Source organism: Rhea americana, unplaced genomic scaffold, assembly GCF_003343005.1.
Source record: "Rhea americana isolate MKP2758 unplaced genomic scaffold, rheAme1 scaffold_152, whole genome shotgun sequence".
Taxonomy (NCBI): Eukaryota; Metazoa; Chordata; class Aves; order Rheiformes; family Rheidae; genus Rhea; species Rhea americana.
In genome coordinates this window covers 571,047-596,319 of record NW_028185617.1, presented here as the reverse complement: position 1 = coordinate 596,319, position 25,273 = coordinate 571,047, and the positions used below count along the sequence as shown (strand labels likewise).

The 25,273-nt window shown below is 35.4% G+C and overlaps 1 protein-coding gene across 1 annotated transcript in view; it reads right to left on the bottom strand.

Annotated features, from left to right (window-relative positions):
- The window catches only part of CADPS2 (calcium dependent secretion activator 2), a 277,978-nt gene that overhangs the window by 82,195 nt on the left and 170,510 nt on the right, over window positions 1-25,273 (bottom strand). The window contains exons 13-17 of the mRNA XM_085299698.1: window positions 21,291-21,427; window positions 17,448-17,635; window positions 5,465-5,566; window positions 2,979-3,042; window positions 346-469 (exon numbers count right to left, since the gene is read on the bottom strand). Coding sequence (XP_085155824.1) covers window positions 346-469; window positions 2,979-3,042; window positions 5,465-5,566; window positions 17,448-17,635; window positions 21,291-21,427 — 615 coding nt within the window. The remainder of the gene's footprint in view (window positions 1-345; window positions 470-2,978; window positions 3,043-5,464; window positions 5,567-17,447; window positions 17,636-21,290; window positions 21,428-25,273) is intronic.

Below are 25,273 nucleotides of genomic sequence, written 5' to 3'. Positions count from 1 at the left end.
TAAGGAAAGAATATCCTGCCAGTAGTTTAATTATCAGAAATACTWAGAGAAATAAAAAATAATCCATAAACAACCTTTTAGATTTATGGAAAACTCAAAAGTAAGAACAAAGGGCAACTTAAATTAAGAAGTCCTGGTCTTCCATTCAAACAGGGTCCCAGGAGGCATATTAAAGCAATGAATAGGAAAAAGCTCCATAGTTCACCAGCTGAGATTTTAATGAGACATTTCCCCTTGCTGTGGAACGGGTTTGCTCAGGAAAGGGAAAAGGCTGCTCGCAGAATATTCAGTTAATAGGCATTGCTGGCTTTTACAGCCACTTTGGCAGCTGACTGCTGTACTAACCTTCTATTTTGGCATATTCTGTAAGTCGAGTGTAATTGATCAAGGCAGCCTTCTCCAGACATTTTCTAACCACCTTCTTCACCTCTTCTGCTGGTATGGGGGTGGCAATATCTTTCATTAAAACCTGTGCCAGAGACAATTATACCACTTGGTTACACTCCTTACTCAAAACCCAAGAGAAAACAATGAAAGTTTCCTAATGTTACGTTAGCTCTGATAATGATTAAAGGCCAAAATCAAAATGGAAACATTTCAGTGTGCAACTATGGTGGATGAACTAGGTATTTATTTCYGAAGGTTTGAGTTCAACTCTGCTTTGACTGCATATATTGTATCCATATACAAATCAAGACTGCCCCTACAATTTGGCATCCTGCAACGTGCCAGTCAGCCTTCGCCTGGGTGACATGAAGATGAGGAGGACCAGAGCATTCCTTGGATGGGCTGGATCGTCGTACCAACTACAGGTGTGGATAGGAAAATTTGTTTGGTTCTCACCTGTGGAAAAGTTTCCACCATTTCATAACCATTGATTCCTAAACAGTATAAAACAGACAGTGTGAACACCATCAGCACTAGCTATACTCAGTGTTTTTTTTCTTCATAAGTTATTCAAATTCCKCATGTCTTTTTGGTGAAAAATAATTGGCTGTATTAGGCAGGAGAAATACTGAACTTCCCAGGAAATATTTTAAATGGACAGCTAGAGGAACAGTTCATACAAACTTTTTCTAAAACCCACCAGTTTTTAAAGACTATTGATTTTTAAAAGAAACTGTGATGAAAGGATCATTTCAATCCTTGACCTTTTTGCAATTAAAGGAAGTCCTGTCATGACTTTATGAAGTCAAGTTGCCATCTGAAGTACTAAACAGGTATGTAGGCTTTTAATAGCTTCAAAAATAAATAACATGTCAAGCATACAAAATGTTAGATTTACATTTGCAATATGCTAACTGGTTTAAACCTTTGAAAAATTAYTTTTTCTGAATAGCATTTAATTACCAGGTTGGCTAGAAAAATCAAGACTGCTGCAAGTGAAGTAAACTGGGAACATAAACACTCTTCATATGAATGCAATTTTATATAGTCTGGGCTAAACTGATATTGAACATCATTCAAAAAAATGAAAAAATATCATTAATATTTCACTAATGTTTTTACTTCATACTGCACTCACTTTCAACAGGTAAACAACACGAAGTATGATTTTGCCACAATTTACTATAAAAACACCATGTTTCAGATAACTCACAAGCTTTTAAAATTGCTTCTTATTGAAAATGGATCCTCAGATAAGCTACACCTGTAGACAATATGTCTAAAAATTACACTTAGAGGTATGGTCTGGGGAAGGAAATTGTGGAAATAAAAGATTCAGCAGCAGGAAAGCCATTAGGGAAAGGCTACTGCAAAGCAGACATATTGTGTTACCTGCACACATGTGTGACTTCTAACTTGTCTTTTTTTTTTTTTTTTTTTTTTTAAATGAGTAACTTCTGGGTTATCAGCGAGTAAAAATAAAATATTGAAATACTTWCCTTCTGGATTTAATTTCTTCTAAATATACAAAGATGAAGTATAATAACAATAACAACAACAAAAAAAAACCTGTAACACATTCTGCACCCAAAGATAGWGGCAAGCACACTTATTCCCAGACAAGACTGGTGAAGATGTTGCTTGTTTGCCTGCCTGATACAGGCTACTGCTGACCATTTGTGACAGCAAGAACAGTGAGGGGAAATGGCTGTTTCATATAACAGAAAGCAGCACTATACAGCACTATAATCATTAAAATTGCATATGAAATAAAACTCAGACTCCTCACATTTTGTAAAACATGGCAGAGGCTTTCTAAGACAGYGTCTCCACCCGTGAAGTGATCTGCAGTGCAAAACAGCTAACATTTCCTGGGACCAGACCACTCAGACTTTGGCAGAGCTACACAAAATGGGATGTATGTTTTATTTCAATTCATACCTTCATCAGGTTCCTGCTGAAACAATTCCTCTGGATTCCCTGCTGGAATTTAAAACTCCTCTTTCCTTAGAGAAACGCTTTTGAGCAGAGAAGCTCAGAAGCAGAGATGATTTTACTATTACGTTGTCGTCTCCCTTGGAGTCAATACAGGAGGATTTGCTGGGCAAGGGTTTACATTTATAGCTGCCTATGACATTTTCGCTGCATATAGCTATAGCTTTTTCTTCTTAAATTGATTTAGGTTATGCATTTATGGAAGATTATTTGGATTATATAGAAGCTTTTTAATGTTACCTATCAGTATAGACAACATTAGCAGCAGGGAAGCTGTAGAAAGCAGGAAAGGGGCTGCAGAGYAAACATAATATGTTAGAGGCAATGCTGGGTAATCATTAAATTATAAAGAAACAGAGAATCACCGCAGTAGCTTGAAGTGAAATTCCAAYATTTATTTTCTACAGAGAACAGCTGCCTGTCACTGTGGAAAATGTTGGAAAAAAATGTGGAAAAAGTGTAGAAAAAAAAATCCCAATAAATAAAACAGTAGTAGAGAACTCAGGAAAAAATGAGTCTGCTTTCAGTAGCCTCAATACAAAAGAAAATGCAGGCTCAGTATTCAAGAAGAATTTAAAATATATTTTTAAACTTACTCTTTCAAGTAATGAAAGTGTGGCTTTTAAAGCTCCTTCGGGACGTCCAAATGGGAAACAGTATCTTAAAAAAAGAGAAAGAGATTGAGAGATTAAAATGATCAAATTGTAGTATCTAAGCTAAGAATTTACTCTGAGATGTAACTTTGTACACTACTTGCATTGAATTACGTTAATGGAAGACTCCTGTACATAATGTATTGACGAATGCAGAAGGCCTCTCCAGTAGTCTACCACAGAGTATATATATATAAAATATAGTAGTATCAGGCCACTGGCAGCTCAGGCCTAGGTATGGAAAAAATGTGAAAGGCAAAGAGAAATTCTTTCACTTTCTCGGTTATGAAGGATATTTAATGATTTCCAATGAGCTTAATTGTCATCATTCTGGAAAAATGTGCCATTTCYCATGTAGACATGACAGTTACTGAAGCTGTAAAGGGACACTTGGTATGTCATATCCTGCTTTAATACTGAATTAAAATCAGAACAAAATATCAGAGACCTAAGTTTCCATAGCTACATGGGGAAAAAAAAATGACTGCAGCTATTCCATAATTTTTCCTATTATATAGCTATTAAATAGCTTGGGAAAGAATTTTATGTTAATTTTTATCAGCTACAACTTGAGATGACCCTCCTCTGTCACCTAATTTATAGCATTATATAAATAAAAAAGTGATTCTACTCTGCTTTGTTTTTTATTTTTATCTGCTGAATGATCCAATTTATCATCTCAATGAGACTATAGAGCTCAGGCAGCCATAACCTCTCCTAATCCTGTCTGAAAATCTTGCTGGGATATCCCCAATTGGAAAAAGGATTTTTTACTTTGCTAAGATTATTTTTTTATTAATATTACTTCTTTTCTAATGGATAAAGGATTCAGACCACTGAATTTTAGAAATACATTTTGTTCAACCAACATAAAGCCCTGTAAATGAGGTCAAAAAAAGGATATCCAGCAAACAGAATTTCAGTATTTGCTCTACCTTCTTTCTTACTGTAGTGCTAACAATTCTTAGGGGCATTTTAACAAATTAGCAAAACAAATTTAATAASTCTTAGGCTTTAAGTCACCTCGAAACAGAATACATTTTTAGGAGTTTGGTCTCCTTTCTATTGTTGTATATTTGCATAATCCTTGAATTGTTTTTCTCACTGTTTACTTCTATAAATTTTTAGTGACCATTTTTGAGTATTTATCATTGATTCCTAGATTACATTTAATATTTCAAATCAAAGACTTCCTACCAAGTATGTTCTGCAATGTAAATGAAGCAATAAGCTTCCACCATCCAATGAGTTTTAAATTCAAGATGCACGTGGAAGTCCCACAGTGGAGTAGGGGGTTATTGCCCCTGCGCTGCTGAGGAGGCAGGCTGCAAATCTCAAGGTAGATGTTTTGTGGCAAGGAGGGATTTCATCTCTTGGGTAAGAAAATAAAGAAAGCGAACATCTTTCTTCCCAAAAGGAATGTCCTGCAAAGAGAATCCTGTCTCTCTCTAGTTTAGTACAGAAATGAAGTCTCGAGTGAAGACTGCCCTGCTCTAAACACTCAACATTCAAAAAAAGCCCTAAACAACCTTTTTATCAGCATRATAGATTCCAGCAAATACTAGACAGTTTCCTCATCACACCAGAAGCAGAGACATCCAATGTAACTACCATATAACAGGCTTAGCCAAACAAAAGCAGTGTTTCACACAGCACTATTTCAACTGTGGAACCATTTGTCACATGGGGTTACAGAGACCAAAAATATAAGTATGTTGTGAAAAGGATTAGGATTGACAGAGTGATGGTAGAAAGGTTGGTTATGTGTGATAAACTAACAGATTTGGTCTTCTACTYGCCAATTTTATGCAAAGGTTCATAAACTATTAATTGCTAGAGAATTAAAGGATATCAGAGGAAATATCAGCCCTGGGCTGCTCTGTTGCTTAAACTCCTTCCCTCAGCCTCTTCTGCTGGCCATTGCTAACCTRGAATAGTAGCTTTTACAAAATCTTTACTGAGAATGAGGGACGTCACCCCATTCAGAATGGTACCATTAAAATAATTTGATATACAGAAAACATTTGAGCTGTGCTGTATCAAGATGTTGTTTACTCGTATGTTATTTCTCATCAGCACTGTTCCAGGAACTAGTATGGCCCAGTTATTCTCATTCAGGCAATTCTCATGTAATRAGCTCGTACAGAGAGCTTAAAGTTCAAAAAGACCAACAAAAGTCAGACACATATTCTCACCCAATCATTTCTACCACAAAGAGAATACAACTTATAAGATAATGAATGAACTCTACAGTTAAATTGCTTAAATTCAATACAAATTAGTTATGCCGTATTTAATGTACTTAAAACTTCTTTGCAGGCAGATGATTTTAGCTTCACTCTGTTTTGTCCAAAATCAAAATTGAACATCAGTATGACAAAATTCTTCTGGCCAAAACTTAGTATTATTTGAATAAATCATACACTCACCTGAAATGGCTTATTTGGTTTTCTAAAAGAGAGGAGAGTCTGTCTTTAATTTCCTCAAATCTTTCTTTCTCTTCAGTGAATACTGTTCCAATTCCATCTGGCCTGTAATATTAAATATTCAATAATTTTTGACATTTCATTATCTATGCTCTTTATGAAAACTAAATATGAATCTGGGTATGCTTCTGTCAGTTAAACTTCATGCTCATTCCTCTTTGAACAGTGCTTTTTAATTTCAAAGCTTTCWGCTAACACACTTACTACTTTCCTTTCTCTTTTCCATTGCTTTGAAGGAAAAACARTAATTTACAAATATAGTCAAAGAATAGACTTCAGCTGATGGAAGACTTGAAAATTAACGCCTAAGCTGTTACCTGGTCACAATAACAGCTCAAGGCAGCACATACTTCCCTCAAATCATCCCCAAATATTTAGTATCCTACCTCAAGAAAACTTGAGTACTCCAGCACAACAGAGGGAGCACAACTCTAATCTTGCTGTCTTAGTTTCAACACTTTGAATCTTTAAGATATTTGTCTAGAGGTACAGTACTGCTGAAAATGGTTGGAAGCAACCCACAGTGAGAAAGACCATAGCAGGCACCATTCATGAGATCTCCGGCTTGGGATGAGCACAGATTTTTGATCCTCCATTCCATATTGACAAATAGCAGTATGTAAACAAGACTTTCRTAAGAATATAGCAAGGGATTTATATGCAATAAATAACTATTCTTAAAAAAACAGTGGCAAGTTTCTTAAAACAACATATTTAAGTCCCTATAATTAATTTTAGGCCTCACATTCAGTAACTTAAGCAAACACTTAAAGTCTTATCCTAAATGTGTTATTAAAGTTTATGCACTAAAATAATACAACAAAAATAAAGAAAATTAAATATATTTCTCAAATATTATCTTTACCATACAATTACAAGTTTCTCACGTACAGCATACTTTTCTTTCTTTTTTCTTTTCTTTTTTTTTTAACTTTCAGTTACTCCCTTAACTACTCATTCCTGGGTAACAACTGTTGCTTCCCACTTGAGTTTACTACACTAACACTAAGTTTGGATTCACCCTGTCTCTCCTCCAGAACATTCAAAACTGCGTCTTACTACAGTATCTAGAACTGAATTTAATGTATCAAGACACAGACAAAGACAACATCATTTTGCTAAATTGTTACTATATCTTTCTCCACCATACTTAGGTCTAGGAAAGATAAGCTGCCATTTGGTCATGACATAAACAATTCTCTCACCCCTTAAATCACTTATACTTGTGATCTGTCCAGTCAAGGTGGAAAGAATGACAGAACTCTTTAAATTATTGCAAAGACAACAATAAAAATCTGATATGGTGAAGATATGTGTAACTAGGCACATCAATGWACTATTGTATAAATTTGATGTGAAAGCGCAAATAACTTCTATTCTCTCTTTTGATGGATGCCAGGATACTTTACCTCAGCCTTCTGACAGATGGAACGCGCTCAAATTTAAGTAAATTTCACTGTCTGATTTCATTGTCAGGAGAGATTGGGCTCTGGAGTGATAAAGTAAATARTTCTGTCATATTAAACTTCACTGAGGCATGTCATATACATGACAGAAAAGACCTAGGGGTCCAGATAACATTAAGTGAGAAAGGTGAGCCAGTAGAATGTCATATCTGTCAACCTGCACTAAGGCTGGGATCACTGCAAAGCAGGGAACTGTCACTTCTCTGCGTTTGCTGTCATACAGAACCACACTGACAACACCTAAAATTTTCAGAATTGCTAAATACGTTTTCAGTGAATGTTTGGAGAGCAACAAACAACCTAGAGGAAAAAATAGAGTGTGAACAAAAATACATTTGAAAAATGTACCATCTATAGCAACGAAAAGCTCATCTCTTCAAAACATGCTTTTAGAAAATGGTACAAACCCTGAATCATTATTTTGTTTCTTCGTGATAGCAACATGTATAACATAAAAAAAAATGTTATTTTCCCAACACAGTTCTGAGACACATTTTGTACTACTGATCACTTTTTGCTCCTCTTGGGAAAGTCTATCTACTTCTGACAAAAAAGAGTTCACTGTCTGACTCTGAGATGATATTAGATAGAAAGATTAGATAAATGGTTTTGAAATTCATGCTCATTTTGTCTTCTAGATCTTTTTATTTAATTCTTTTAAAGACCGAATAACCTAAAATAGCACTGCTTTTAGCTAGTTATTTTTATTGATATACTACTGTGTCTTCCAGGAAAAGCCAATACAAGCAGTCACTTATTGAATAGATGGAATAAAAAAGATGAGATCATGCAGAAATTATGCAAGAACTATTTTGCAACTAAAAATAAAACAACAACGGGTACATCTTTCCTACTATCAAAAATGCTATAGATGGTGATTTGGACTTGATTGTTCAATTCAAAACCACTACTGAAGACTAGGACCACTCTTTCAAGAACTCACCCAGGAAAAGCTATGGATTTTCTTGAGAAGAGTACTACAGTGTTTTCATGCTGTTGTACATATGACACCACTTGAACATTATATTCCCAAGAAGGTGAAGAAGGAAAAGTGAATCTTCCTTTCCTCCACATTTCTTTCCTCCTCCTCATTCTTCACAACTGCTTTGGGGATTAGAAAGCTAGATGAAAACTAACCAGTGAACAGAAGAGCCATTTTCCGAAAGCTCTGTCAGTTGGATTTGGATGGGCCTGTCTGGTCTGCTTAGATCACAGTCTAACTGACACAGACATAATGTTGTCTCTAGTCACATCTCAACTTGTTTAATTCACTCAGACTTATAGATCAGAAGATAAATACAGGCACAACCCTCATGAACTAAAGCTAGTAAATTCAAGTGGGAAGTAGCTGTTTGACCAGTAGACATTGCTAAATAATACCATCAAAACCAGAGGTCAGCCAGAATTCTTAAAAGCAAACAAAAAACTTGTACTATGACAAACTTGCAAAATTACAGTCCTGGTGGTAGTTACTCTTGAGAATGTGATGAATTAGGTGGTGGATTTMGGTTTTTCCCTAAATCCATTGACCATCTTTATTCACTTGATCCTTCTTTAAGGTCTGGAGTACCTCTAGAAATATTCTGATGTCTACAGGTCTTAAGCCTGCAATAATTTTCAGAGGTCACTTGGTGCATTGTAGGATTAAGATCCCTCTGAATAGCTATTGGCATGAGTGAGAAAAATGGTGTTGTAATACCAATGGCTATTAGATATGCTGGACACTGGGTTGATAGTAGATGATTTCAATCCCCAACTTTGGAAATAGCTTCTCCTATTGGCCTGTCAAAGGGTGAAATTGTTAACTTAAGCAGGCCTGTTTAGCTGCGACAGGTATGTGTATTATGAACTGAACGTGGCTGAAGGTTGTTTTCTTTCTGTGATACATCATCAATTCCTTGCTTTTGGCATATTTGCATACCTTACAAATGCTTAAAGGCATTTCAAGAAGTTTTCCTTGTTAAAAACATAGGCCATCACTTTGGCCTGCCAAAAAAAAAAAAAAAAAAAAAAAAAAAAAAGAGTAAGAGAATAGGAATACGTGAGTTGATACTAATATGTACTTACACATAGAGATGAAAATAGCAAAACTGACAAACAGAATTGCCAGGAAAAGAAGAGAAATTATGATGAAAAACAAAATACAAGAAAAATACTTCAGTTGAAGTCTTACTTCAGAACATTTATGCAATAAATTACATTTCAATGGTGTAAGAAAAACAAAAACAAAACTTCCAGGTCATCTTGGCTTCTAGAAACAAATTGTTTTAGAGGACTTCARTGTTTTCTAAGAGCACTTGTTTTCAAATTCAGCAGCATGCACAACAAAATGAAAGAGCAGTGACAATTTTCAAATCAGCAAGATAAAAGTTTGACTTCTTATTTCTTAGTAAACATAAAATTAAATTATTCAGCGTTGTGATGAAGAGATTTGATTATTCATTTACCAAAATTTAATAGCCAAATTTTCCTTTAAAACACAATCATGTTAATTAAGGCATTTGTGCTAGATGAGTCTGAGGAAAATAATGATTTGCATTATCAGCTTAGAAACAGGCAGAGCAGACACCTTTTTTAACAGAAAAAGAAGACAGCAAATTATCATGTGGCATTTATATATAGCTTTAACCAGCAGGCACTTGAAGACCGAGCATTTTGGTGTTTATATTAACTACTCTTCAAACATTCTTATAAAAGAAAACTGGCACAATAGAGCCTTCTGCTGCATGCATTTCTAAAGCTGATCCTACATCTGCTTACAGGTCATATCATCTTTTTCAAAAGTGAAAGAAAAAGACAATTCTGAAGGCCTCTAAAACATATTAAAATGATAAATCAGGTTAATTTTCATGATCTTTTAGGTAGTTATATTCTAGATGGGGATCATCAAGGTCCTACTGAAAGGCTAAACATGGATTAAAATAACATAATTTTACCTAAGGCATATGAATATGCATAAGCATTAATCAGTTGAAATTACTGACAAAACAACATATAATGTTTAGAAAGGGTGCGAGTATGTAATACTAGCTGTTCCTTCATTGCCTAAGATGGTAGCTATTACCCTAAAACTTTGTTCTATTATTTCTCAGTAATGTATGATTTGTGATTTCCTTTCCATTGACAATTTCTCTGAGGCTTTTCAGAAGCATATCTCTCTTGATATGTTAAAAAAGTGCCACTGTGAATATTTTAGTGAGCGTAAAATTTGAGATCAGCGAATTTTAATTATCAGTACTTTCCAGCACAGGACAGCATCCTTTCTTAAACCAAAGGTGAGGTTAATATGGCTTCATTTAGTGCCTGAGATAGAGCCAAGAATTCTTCTTTGAGCATTGAACTCAGGAGAAGTCTGTGGATAAATTTTTGAGGGCTATTTACAACACTAACACATAGAAAGCTCTGTTATTAATAGGACATCATTGTTTATTTAAAAAATACTTAGTGGTTGAGGGACCACACATCAGAGGCTTGGACTATGATCCTCATAAGAAGCGAACCACTTAAAAAGGTGAAAATGGATTAATCAAAAGGTTTACCTTCCTATGAACTCCATATACCTCAGAAAGTATCAGCTTCCAAAGATCAAGAATGAACTGGATGATGCAAAATGTTTTGCACAGGGCAGTACATAAAACTGAAAGGCTGTTGAGAAAGTTATCCTGTTCACAGCACTGGCCAATGAACCTTACTTAGAAAAGAGGAAGGTTACATTCATTTGAAGAATAGGGATATAACTGTCCAAGATTTGACTAGTTTTCCCAGTTTTCAGAGAACATTGCTTCTCATCTAGAAGCACATACTCAGACAGCATATCAGTCTTAAAATGTATATTTTCTCATTTCATTATTCTGGGGAAATAGTGACTGACTTCAAATGACGCTTTTTCCTACATCTGAATTAAGCCTTTTGAATAAAAATACACCTTTTCTTCAAAATTCCCAACTTTTCCCATTGTTGTAGATGACTGACAGAAAAATGAGACAAATTACACAAAAAATGGCTTTTAAGTCTTTGGCTGCTCTAACATGAGAGACAATTTAAATGAACAGATGGAATACACCTTCTGATACAACATGTTGCCCTAAAGACCCTATACTGTGATGGATCTCAAGCTCTCTCCTCCACTTTTTGGACATCATCTTGGAACAGATCTAAGATTAAAGCAGTAAGGCCCAATTATCAAAAAAAGTAACAGGAAGATGACCTTGTAGCACTATCACTACAGCATAGACAGAACCAGGAAAGAACCTGTGGTGCTGGGAATGTATAAGAAGCACAGCAGAAAAAGAAGCACCTTCAACTGCTTAAAACTGAATTAAGTTCCACAAGATGCTGTTAGCAATGGTTCAGATATTTCTTGGGAAAACAAATCACCTAAGAGAAAGTCTACATGCCATTCAGACATTTTTGACACAAAAATATACATGAAAGAATATAACACTTTTAGGAAGAATCACAGAATCTCAGAATGGTTGATGTCAGAATGGACCTCTCGAGATATGCTAGTCCAACCCCTCTGCTTAAGCAAGGTCACCTAACACATGCTGCACAGGACCCTACCCAGACAGCTTTTGAATATCTCTGAGGACAGAGACTCCACAAACTCTCTAGGCAATTTGTTCYAGTGCTTGGTCACCCTCACAGGAAAGAAGTTTTTCCTCATGTTCAGATGGATCTTCCTGTGTTTCAGTTTGTGCCTATTGCTTCTTGTCATATTGCTGATCATGACTGAGAAAAGTCTGACTCCATTCTCTTTACACCCTCCCTTCAAATATTTATGCACATTGATAAGATCCCCCCATCTTTTCTTCTCCAGGCTGAAGAAGGTTTCTCTCAGCCTTTCTTCATAAGAGAGATGCTCCAGTCCCTTAATCATCTTAGTGGTCTTTCTCTGGAGTGCTTAATTCCAAAATTAAGTTCTGTAACATCAAAAACATGTGGATGAGGGTGATTTGATTCATATACTAAACTTGGAGTTCTTGAAACMAAAGTCCCTCACAAAAAGCTTTTAAGGCAACTAAGCAGCCACTGAATAGCAGGGACTGTCTTTACAATTATTGTAAAAAAAGAGAGAGTAGGAATGAACTGTGAGCAGCTGCAGCRAAAGGAAGTTATCAGTGGAGTTCTGCATGATCTGTGCAGAGATCTGTGCGATTTTACAATATTTACAAATGACCTTGTAAATGGCTAAGAATTGARGTGAGACTTGGCAATGATAGTTACATGTACATAGTACAGAATTACCTTATTATTACAGAAGAACCTTACGAAAATTAATGGCAATAAACCAGTAAATACCGGCCAAGATAGGTAAATGTAAAAAACAAAACCAAAAACAAACAAACAAAAAAAAAAAACAAACAAAAAAACCAGCCTTCACCTCACATTGGCTCCTTTGATGGTCATTTGCTATTTCAATACAGATCTTGGTGTTATGATGGAAAATTCCATGAAAAGGTGGTCAGTAGTGGTCAAAAAAGCAATCTAACATTAGGAATTACTAGAAAAGAATAGGGAATAGCAGAAAACATGCATACAGTCTATCCAGCATATTATGAATGCACGGTTCACTCATAATTCTTGAATAGGGAAGTAGTTCAATCCTCTCATTTCAAAATGATTTAGTAGTGGTGGAAAAACTTCAGAGAAGGGCAATAAGGAAATCAAAAATATGGAACTGCCCTGGACAGGAACAGCCAAAGACAACAGGACTCCTCAGATGACTGTGGATAGRTAAGTGAAGGATAAGCAAGGAGGCCACAACAGAGCTTTAAAAAATTGTAATTAGCAAAGAGATGCTAGAGAAGGATCCCTCTCACATACACACACACATTCTGTCTCTTCTAATGCCAACAGAGAATGAAACAAGACTTGAAGGAGTTCAAAAGTTCAAAAACAGCAGAGTTCTTCATGCAAGACGAAGCTGACTCATGGTCCTTGCTGCCAGAGGGTGTTGTGGTGGATGCAAAGGGCTCATGGGCATAAAGGATGAGTACCTGAAACATAGGCTCACTCCAAGTTACTAAATACACATTTAGCTCAGGAAATATTCCAGGCTGCAAAGAGTTAGAAACTGGAAGAGCACCCAACAAGTATTACATGTGCTGCTCTTTTCTTACTCCAACCAAGTGAATGCTGGAGACAGGCTACTGGATGAGTAGAAGCCTTGGGCTGACTCAGTATGACTGTTCTATTCAAATACACATGTGCAATACACATGTGCTGAAGACTTCAGAACTAAGGCAAAAAGAACATACTTATCCTTGGTTATAAAGAGGTTTTTGTAGCATTACTTTCACCTTCACTATTCATATATGAATTTCCAACAAATCATTTTTCCTTCTGAATAGAAAAAGGTATAGTGGGAATATGCTTGAATTTTGAATTTTTCAATTCTGTYTGTAACTCAGCAGGTGGAAAGAAGTCACTTTGCACTTTGTGTATTACCCACCAGCATCCATTTCAGACAAGAGGGACTGAATAGAAGTCACAGTGTGAAAAGTAGACAAAAGTGAAGACSATAAGGAAGAAAACAATAGCTCCCACCTGGACTGTTTAGACTGAAATGTCAGCCTTCAGGAATATAGTATCATTCTCTGTTCTGCCCATTTCACTTTCACCAGAGATGCACAAGTGTGTGAATAACAGCAGTGGGAAAAGTTCTCTTGTGAACTAATGATTTTGATGGGGACTATTACAGTAGAACATTTGAGAAGAAAAACATTGTGAAGAGGAACAAAATGAGACTGTATTGTAAAGTTGCCTAGCACTTCTGCAAAGGCACAGCTAGGGCAGGCTGATTTTATTTGCTAGAGGAAAAGGAATCATTTGATTCAGAAATAAGGATGTGTTTGTTTTAACACTCAGSCAGCTATTCCTTTACTAAAAGCTTTTGCTCTCTGGCTATTTAAGAATAGAATGTATTAAGAACGTCATGTTAAGCACAAAAAGAGAAATACCACTTTTAAGTAAGCRGTTTGTTAGCCCAGTCCAATGTTCTTCCCAGCAACAAAGGGCAGATATAAATGACACTTGAAATCCTCAGTCTGTAACATAGCATATTGTGGTTAGTTCTGCAGAAACACTCCAGTCGCCAAAATAAAAACACTGACCTGAGAAATGTGTTAAGTATAATCATGCTTGCTAACTTTCCTAGAACTTGTTAACTACATTTTTGTCTCAGGAAGCAATACAGTCAAGGGTTGTTCTCCAGTCCAGAAACCAAATGGCAAGGTCTGCTGCATCCAGTTTGCACAGAGCTCAGMCCAGTCTCCTCTGTGCTTCTCCTCTTTGCTCCACATTCTCCCTGATGCCCTAGGAATTAACAATTCATTTTCATGTATTTATTCCAGGTTTTCTAAAATAAAAACAAGGCATTGTGTGGCAGCCTGCAAGAGTACTGTTACTACAGCTTGAAAGAGTTTATATTTCAAGTCCTAGGGTGTTAAAAAGAACATATGGGTTACTTGAGAGTTCAAAATCTCCAGGAAGAGTGTTGAATACATATGAAGAGCAGAAAGAGCCAAAACTGATTCAGCCTTTCCCACCATGTCTATTGACAGTATTCAGTACAGGCACATAAACCATGCCTGGGATCTCAGAGTGCTAACAACTAATGGACAGTCAGTCAAGGGGCAGCTTTCTGGATGGTTTTATTTAGCAAATCGGATGCAGCCACTGATGTGCTCAGTCTATATATATATATACCTGTCTATATATATATATAGATATATATATAGACTATATATATATATATATATATATAGTCTATATATACCTGTGTCCAGGTATAGTCCCAGTATATTTTGTAGTTTTGCTTTGATTTGCACCTGAGCCCTTCCTCACTCGACTACCAGAAATGACAAAAGCGTCATTATATTGCCTGATACTCTAAAATTCATGTATAAAAGAAAGAGACAATTTTGAACTGCAGATATCGCTGCATTTCTACACACTCTTCCACCTCCTGATTTCAAGTTTACATTATCTTTGATGATCTTTCTCAGGCTAGCAGAAGGTCTAAGATGACCCTGTGAAGCGGAGGGAAAATAAAAATTGAATACATCATGTCCAAAGTATAAAACTCTTTGTCTTTGTGCTGTGGTCTTTCTAATTCTCAGCCTGACTTATAAAACTAAGATGTATAACACCATGGATCAGCCTAGAACTTTGGCCTGTCATGCATTGTCTGTGAAATTCTTTTTTTCCCTTTTGCTATTCCTTAGTGCTGTGGTAGATGAATGAGTGGATGTATTATGTGTGTATATATGTGTCTGTCATCCTCAGTGAGTGTGTCTGCTTCTGTCCTTGGCTTACTTTTCTTCTTTCTTCATCTTTCTTTTTTCTTTCTTTGTACAATATCTCAGTTCTAGTCAGACCCTCTCTGTTCAACACTTCTTTTATTCCTAAAACACTCGTAATGCTATTCAGAGAATATCTATACAGAAGGAATAGACAGAATACAGAGTGCTTACCCCTGTGTAAATGGTGTGTTCCCTGAGATTTTTTTTTAAGCATTGCACACACTGTTGTCCTTCACTTAAATTATGAAATAAAAAGAAATATATCTACCTTTCTTTTGAATTCTTCAAAGAAGTTTGAGCAATTATCACTGTATTGTCTTGTTAGGTTGAAACCAGTAATCAAAAGGCTAGAAACAACAAAGACATAGACTCTATAGGAAATATGAATGTGTCAGGTTCTTCAGGAATTGACAAAAGAAGCATGCTTTACAGAGAATAGGTTACCAAGTAAAAGCCAGAAACCCTCCTATCTAACCAGTATGTACATTAAGATCCTTGAGAATATTTCAGGCACATACAAAAACATTTTAATTTGGGGTATTATAATTAGGGGTTACCTAATGTTAGTCTCACACTAACAAATCACTCAGGTCACAGATGCCCAGCTCCTGTCCTCACAGATGGAAGGTTTTGTCTGAGCCAATGGGGAAAACAATATTTTTAGTCCTTTTTAAGGATTTCATTCTCTTTACTGGCTTGAGTAGAATAGTCTTTATGACTGACTGCTTGCAGAGCAACATGTTGACAAGAAAACTTCTCTTTCCTCTGATCCCTACTGTGATTATAGTAGGATTTGATTTGGGGGATTTGCCGAGGGCATCACAGTAATTGCTTTTGGGGACTGGGAATAGGTTTTCTTCTCATGGCAGGATTGGATTAGTTGAAATAGGGAGACTGGGATTTTTTTTTGTTATTTTTGTTTAAAAACATTTCCTACAGCAATGTACAAATTCAGTGTGGTACCGTAGGTTGTAAATGCATGTTGTGTTTTAACTTGATAATGGTCCACACCTCGATACAAGAAAGGCATCGATAACTTGGAGTGAGTTCTGCAGGGGGCCACCATGGTGGTCTGGGAGCTGGAGCCCTTGCACTGTGAGAAGAGGCCGAGGGAGCTGAGCTTGTTCAGCCTGAAGAAGAGTCTTGGGGGGGTGAAAGAACAGCCCCCCCCAAGCAACTCCTGGGAGATCATCTTTCACAGTGGTGCATGGCAGGAGGACACAAGACAACAGGCAAACTGAATCAAGAGAGGTTCAGAACTGGGTAAGACTTGACTGGATTAAGCTCTGAGCAACCTGGACTGACATCACAGCTGACTCTGCTTTGCATAGGAAGTTGGACTGGAGATTTCCTGAGGTCCCTTCCCACTTGAGCTATCCTATGATCCTATGTCCAATGCCCACTGCTCAGCAGCAAACTAGTTCCCTTACAGTCTGAAATAGATGAGGCAAAGGCATCTTTTAAAGAACACGTGCAACTATTTCTAATGTTTAGCAGAGCAAATCAACAATATCTTTTCCAAGTCCTTCGCTCTCTAGTGGAACGAAGACATCATCCCAAGAGCAGTACTGTGACCAACAGCTCCTGAAGCAGCATATCCCTCTAATGGAAAGAATTGCAGAAGTATTCTAGCTTCCTCTGTATAGGGGTCACACTACATTCTCAATATATATTTTTTCTCTCTATGGTAGCAGAGCAAGAAGAATTCAGTATCATATGACTAGTTGCCAAGCTACAGACTGTAGAAAAAGAATCAAAGCTTCCCATAAACTGCAATGTTGTTCATAACATTAACTGTAAACACTATCCACTAACACTATAAAAATACAGAATGCAAAAGACCATCTTTTAAACAGAAAGATTTGCTTTTGCCTTGAATCAGTCCATCTATATACTGCTCAAGAAAACACACACTATATTAAGAGATCATAAACTCAGAGGAAGATTTTGTTTGTTTGTTTTTTGTTTGTTTGTTTTTGTTTGTTTGTTTTTCCTAGTAAACTCTATAGAACCTCCAAAACTCCTGAAGACAATTTTATGAATTGACTTTTAGTGTACAGCTTCTCTATCTATCTGGTGAAAGCAAGAGCCTATATATACTTTTGCTTTATCCTCAGGCTACAAATGTATACATGTGTTTTCCCACTATATTACCTGTTACCATGAACATGAGAAGCACAAAATGCAAAACTGTAGTGGAGCAAGGTTGGATCAATGACAGAACCATTTTCTGAATGTTCAATCAATTCATTAAGGTAGCAAAGATGGCGATGGCAGCCTCGCACTCCGTAGCGAGCACAGTACTCGTCTAGCACGAAGACTTGGCCTGGGCTAAACCAACCCTGAAAGAGAAGGGCAAAAAAAATAAAACGTGTTGAGATTYCTTTTTCCACTCACTGCTTTTAAATCAAGCAAAATAAAAGAATGTATTTTTGTGTGTTTTATATAAACTTTTTAGACTAGAAAGACTTACAGCTGACTAATGTCAATAGTCTGTTTTAGAGCAGCCAGATCCAACAGTAGCCCTCTTTCTAAAAAGACTATGATATAGATGGTTTACAAAAAGTGACTAATACACCCAAAGCCTCTACAGATTCAATTATATCAAAATCTGACACTCTACCTAATATAAAATAACTAACCACTTAAAGTAATTAATTTTGTTGAAGTTACAAAATTGATTATAGTAGGCTACAAGAGAACATTTGAGTAATGGTAAGGCACATTAACAAGAATGGTTAAAATATAGTTTTTATATGGTCAATTCCCTGTGGCTGAAACTGTAATCTGAGCCACAGTTTGATTGTTTGCCTCATGTTGCTTATGTAACATGCTTATCCCTTTTTAACAACTTATATTAAGACAAGAAATATAAAGCTAGGCGTTTGTTAAACGCTACCTGGGGARATGAATAAGATTTGCCCTTATATCTAAATTARCTATTCTGGGGCATTATTTTGATTGGAAATTTGAGGGCTTGTTTAGGGAAAAGGCTTGATCAGAGCAGAACAGCATAACCCCGATACATACACTAACAGTGTAGAGACTCCTTCCCATCACAGACACAGTTCTTGAGTGAATCCACAACGTAAAGAAGTTTATTTTTGTTGTAGGAAAGGAAAACAAAGTAGCCCTGCTTGTAACCTTCCCAAGTGAAAAAGATGACACAGTAAACTTCTAAAAAGCTGTGGGGAGATATAACCTGACATAAGCCTTGGAAATCCACAGCTATTACATGATAGTTTTAAATAGGTATTTTTATTTATTTATTTTTCTTAATCATGATATTTCCCTCTCCCTATCCCTGCCAAATGATTAAAAGAGGTTATTGAGGAATAACTAAAGTCAAATATAAAAACAACTTGAATAAGCAAAATGATTTTGCAGGTCATGAATTCATATTACCAATTTAGGAGCAGAAGACTACATTTCAACATTGCTTGTGTATACTTCTGCAAGCTCAAATGTCTAACATTTATACAAAATATAAGCAAAAAAAGTAGGAAACTACTTAAATATATATTCATATYAGGCCTGAGTCATTCACGGTTTAACTTTACAAAAAGAATTGCATGAGATAGGAATTTAATTTCTGTAYTCTCTCCCAGCTCTTGGATTCAACATATTATTTGTTAATGAGGATTTCTCAGAGTTACTCCATAAATCTGTTTGGTCCTGAGTCACCTCACTGAAGCTAATGCTTCCACTTCCTCTAATGATTTTCATCTGTTTCTAAAGATCACTTAGAGTACCCTCAAAATACTCAGAATTTTAGACTAATATCCAGCTCATGTACTTTATATAAAAGAGCTGTTGGAAAATACAGTACTTTCCTGAAATAAGAAAGAAAGGAATTTTAACTGAATTTGGGGAATATTATGTATCCTATCTCAGATATAATGAACCGTCATTATTGTGACCGATATTCTGCCAGTACTTCATCACAAAACAAACTGAACTATTTCTAATTTTAACTAAATATATGACAAACAGCTGAATATATCTCAACTCATAGCAATACCAAAAGGAAATAAGCCTTTATTAAAACTTCTGTGTCTTTTTAGAACAGAAAATAATTCTGACAGGAACGTAATTTGTTAAACATCTCATTACTTTAATTTCAGTCACTGTAAGAGATCTGCTTTAGTGTGGTCATCTTTATATAAACATATGTTTTCCTTGCCCTTGTTGAACCCCGCATGATGCATAACTCTTGTCAACGCTTAACAGTTATGCACTACAGAGCATTAGGTAACTACATAGTTTCTATTTATTGTATAATTGCAAAAAAAAAAAAAACAAACAACAAAAGAAAAAACAAAATTCCCTATTGTCTAGTTCTGTCTATGAGGATGTGAAATTATAGAAGTTTAGGTCAGATAATAATTTAATCAAAGAGTATGTTTTTTTCTCATTCTTTAATTTTTCCTTTCTTTTTTGGACTTAAGTTGTATATGTGATTGTATTTTATCGAACTGTAAGGATACCGTTAGTTTTTAAATTATAGGGAATGAGCAATTCAGGAAGAATACCATATCTACAGATATGCTCACATATTCTATTTCTTTCTTGGTATTYTCAATATTTAAATAACATAAAATATGTATAGAGTTAAATACGTAATTTCACAAAAAGAAAAGATTACCTGCTATTTGAAATGAATCTTAAATAAGAATTTTAAAAAGAACAATAAGAAATGCATCCGCTTTACGGTTGCTATAGCACTGTGTATTTCAAATAACCTCTCCTGAAAGTTCCTGATTTCAAGGTTATATTAAGTGTCTTACTATATTATTATTATAAAAAAAAGATTTTGACCCCAATGCACTGTTAGAAAGCTAACCATTTTCTCTTTGAGTGCCAATTACTTTGTACAGATGTACCTTCAGGCCTTTTCTTTGATTCAGTGTGCAACCCACAGATAGAAAATGAGTCCTTTAACTTTTTCTATACATACTTATCTGGTAGTATTTTAAAAAGGAAGCAACTGTTATCAAATAACCATTTTTTTATACTTGCAAGCAAACCTAAAAAATCAATATTATCTTGGCATTACATTACTAACCAGCCTCAGTAAATAAATAAAATAATAAAAAAATGCTTTTTTGTTGTTGTTGTGTTGGTAAAGTGAAAAATACGTGCTACATAACTTGACTAGATATTAGTCAAAATTAGGTATTTTTGGTGCCCATTCTAGACATTATCAGCTGAAAAATAAAGCCTCGGGAGGTTACAAGGTCTGATCCACACAAACCTGTTTGATATATGTGTATTCTCTGACTTTCAGAGGATCAGTGCTGGTCTTCCCTATTGTAAATGAAATCAGAAGCAGCCTCATCCTCGACTCCTAACCCCAGAAAGCACAGCACAGAAAGTATTACAAAGGAAAGGAAAACAGCAGCTGTAAACATGGAGGAAGGTAATGTCAGTCCTTTCTCTTTTATAGCTGTCTTCAAATGTGAAAAACATTCATTTTGAAACAGAGATCACACTTTACTTGTTTCTGTTTAATAATTATACTCCCACCTTGCTTACAGTTCAGGTAGTGCAAACGTGTTCATAAATCTATATTATTGTGGTTCTGCTTCCTTTCTTTCAGTGTTTCTCCATCCGCAGAGCCCAAGGAAATGAGGAATTACGTGACAGATGTCTSCGTGTGACATGTGGGAGCCCGCATTTGTACCCTAAAATGCCTCTACAGGTGTCAGTAAATMCTTCCACAGGGGCTCTTGTGATTATTAAAATCTTCTCTTTATTCAGACCTTCAYAGAGGCCAGGATAAACTTCAGCTGATAAAATCAGAGGCAGTTCGAGTCTCTTTGCTTCTCTATTGAGTGGCAGAGCAACAGTCTACAAGTGTATAATTTTCAAATTTGAAGCCAATCGACTGGATCCTTTATTCCAATGACAACCACAGCTATTGAATGAACTAGGAGGAAAGGACTACTTTGTAACAACTATTTCTCACTTTCTATCTATCTTCCAGGCGGTACTCACCAAGCAAGAATAGGAGTCATTCAATCTGTGATCCAAGGTCTGCCTCTGAAGCAGTCTGAAGAGGGAAGCGTGGTCAAATTTGCAGGGATTAGCAGAAATAAAYTCATCCATGCCATGTTTCTGACCACGGTCTGCATCTGTTCATAGAAAGGAGAAAATGTGTAGAACAATACATGTGAGAGTGTGTGCCTATTTACAAACAAAAGCGTACACATGGTAGATAAGTCTCAACATATAAACTCTCTTGAAAACATGACAAAGAAATAAATTACACAAGTATATGCTGAGATACTCCAAGTAACTATAGAACCCTGCTTTATATTCTGACAATAATTTTAATGAATTATATTTTTATCACTATAAAAATCCATGGAATGTAACAGTGAAAAACAAAATGACAAACTAAACAAAACAATTTATAAAGGTATCTGAAACTACAGAATAGAATATTAAAATAATCCTGAAAGCACTGTTTTCTAGCAGAGCTCTTCAAATGTTCCAATTTACAAACAATTTTATGAGTACAAAAGATGTATTCTGCAATTTCCTYGATTTGTGTGGCTCTCTTTCTAATTTTAGTGAGATAAACAAATAAAAATCCTTTCCTCTGCTGAAAAGAGAAAGAGAAAGAAAAGCAGAAAGAGAAAGAGAAAGCAAAGGAAAAGAAAAGCAAAGAAAAGAAAAGCAAAGGAAAAGAAAAGGAAAGGAAAAGAAAAGGAAAGGAAAAGAAAAGGAAAAAAAAGGAAAAAAGAACAGAAAAGGAAAAGAAAAGAAAACAAATGGTTTATGTGGTTATTTTTTTCTGATAAGGAAGAACATATTTACTGCAGATGAAAGTGCCACTCAGAAATATTCTCCATGGTTTGAACACTGCTTCTCAAATGGCAAACTGGAGCAGAAATGAACACACTAGCTTGAGCTAGGTCATTTCCAGCCTTCTTTTTGTACTCAGCTTTTAATGAGACAAACCTTAATGTAGTAATGGCAAAGAGCTCCTTCAACCTTCAAGCAAAGAGTAGTGAAAAAGGGAGCATCATTTTTGTGTAAATACATCAAGAAAACATACCATCCCAAATGGCACTTCAATCAAAGGCCCAAATTTATTGTTCTTCACAGATTGCATCTTTCAACGCCTTTAAACCCCGCGGGTTTATCAAAAGAGAAGCTCTAGYGATTGCTTTCATTAATGCTATGTTTTGTCAAAGTTCTCAATGTGAATTATCTATCAAGTATGGACAGAAAAAGCCTTACAGTGCCCAAAAGGACTAGTTATGTATTAGCACATTAGCTGTCTTAGATTCTATAGACTGTATTGGGGTGAACAGTCTTATCAACTTAAAAATTGACTTCTCCTTTCAATAGGGTCTTAGCTCTTTGTTCCTTTAAATTCAAACCTGGGTCTTTTTATATTTATTACTAGAAAAGTATAGATCTAAGTGTATACTAAATGCAATTCCGAAAAAAATGCATAGTACAAATCTAAAATTTCTAAAGAAAAGGAGACAAAAGTTTATTGATTAAACCCAATTATAGAGTCAGGTTCATAATAAAACTCAATATTGATCTGTGGGCATGATGCTAACATAATCAGTCACATTTAGAAATTTAGCCCCAGATCATATTGATCCATGTCAAGTCCAACTTTCAGCTGTATTTGTGGATGGAAGAATTATTTAATTCAAGCTGAAGGATCTGAAGCATCACATCCTGGAAAGATGCAGAAACTAATTCATATCACTTGGCTTTGCATTGTCAAAGCAAGAGTCACATCCATGTGACAGATATCACCAAGGTGGTTGTAGCAAATAAACAGTATGACAGTACATCAATGGTGTAAGGTATGAGACTATCATCCCATAGAAATAGCAGCATATATTTTTTAGGATTTAAGGAGCGGGAGCATGTGTGATTACACAGATTGACAATATTTCCATGACCATTAGACTAGTCTATCAGTAATCACAAAATCAGCCCGTATTTTTGACATAGTTACATGAAATGTTCTTTCTTAAGTAGTGCAAAATAATTTTATTTAAACATATGAATCCAAAGATAAACAAGTGAYATCAACATAGTTACATCACTGAAAGCATTAAACTATGATGTAAAGTTATATATAGTTCCCAAAATGATCCACACACAGATAAACATTTTTCAGACCCAGCCTGCTTAATATATATTACTGTTTTATACCTTTCTTGTTAGTTTTCCTTCTTATATGAATATCTAATTTAACAACTCATTGTTTAAAATAAGACAGATTACAGAAAAGAAAAAGGATTAATGTTTATTTCAGTCATTACTCTCATGTATTAATTAAACATAGCCATACTTAACTGGCTTGATCTTTTCCTCTGGTTAATYATGCAAATATAAAATATCCCCTGCCCCTTCCCCCCTTTTTTAAGATCTACTTAAGTATTGACAAGTAATTATATTTCCCTTAATTTGAAATCTGGACATTGGAAGTTGCAAATGAAGAAAAGAATCAACAGTCTGATACAGTAGTCTAGATTATCAAAAGGTGACTTACTGAAGGTAATATAGCCTAGAAAGCAGAATTTGTTGCTAGATAATTTGTATAATAAGCAAAAATCTTTATTAAAATATACATACTTGCTATATCTAATTCTAAGAAATGATCATGACTGACCACCATCTGATGTAAATGAATCAAAAGGTTCATATAATGTCAGTCAAACATTAATAGAATTTCTGATAACAAATGCATTCTAAAAAMAGAGAAAGAGTTAAAAACTTACCTTTACTAGCTGTGGGCAAGCAAAAAAATAATAGAAAAATAGATCTAATGTAATATATTATAACTTATTTTACTATTATGATATAAGAGAAATAGTAAATATTTTTGAAATGGAATAGAAAATATTTTTAATAATCTAAGAAATTGATGGAAGATTGAAGACTAAGGAAGAATAATGAATGTTACATGACTGTGATTTAGAAATTAATTACTATTAGTCTATATTTTTCAAATACCTACAGAAACAAGCTTCAGAGGCCCTGTTCAGACTACACGAATGCAAAAGATGGGACAAGTACTATATAGTGATATACAGTTAAGTAAAAAATATGATTTCATTTTCACCCTCACATACTCTCAACCCTGTGAAATATCAGGTAGAGGAAACAAGGACAACTCTGGAGGAATAATACTTCTCCAGCTTTGCCACAWTTAACTTTTTTCCCTTCTTAAAAAAATTTATTGTCCTGTTTTCAGTTGCTTCTAACTTTCTCAAACTCATTGTTTTGGCTGATATTTCTATGTTAAGTGGTTTGTTTCAGGCTGCATTATTATTTTACCATTTGGAAACTGTTAGCTAAAAAGAATCATCCATTTTTTTAGACCAACGCAGAAAAAAAAAATGTGAGATATAATCTTTTAAACCCATGGTAAAAACTTAGAAAAGCTATTGTAGAGGTTTTAGCAAATCTTTTGGATGTTATTTTAGACAAGAATATTCATTTTAGAAGAATGAACAGGCCCTTTGCCATCTTTGCAAGAAACTTCCAATTTTAGCCCAGTTGCAAAAGCTGTAAAATAATCACCTACTCAGTTAAGAGTTTACTGAGTTAAAACTACCAAGAACTCCATGTTTMTGTCACATGCTTGAGTGGTTCCCAGTGATAACCAATTCACTAGGCAACACCTCTGCCCAGTTCCAAACCAAAAGCAAATGCACATTTTTTGCGACATTTGTTCTGTGATAGGGAGAACTGCTGGCATTTGCCTTGTAAAGTGGTGACCTCCTCCTTTTTGTGGCTCTCACAGACATCCCTGTGTGGGATTAAGCATCGCTATTTGAACTAATCCAGGCCAGCAGGAAATAACAGTAGGCAGAGACAAAAAAAATCTAGCAGTGTAGGGATTAAAACGATTCAGAGGGTGGGAGCAGTAGGGTAAGAAGGATGACTCTGATATACAAGCAGCTAGAACTGGTTGGATGAAAATGAAGGTGTATATC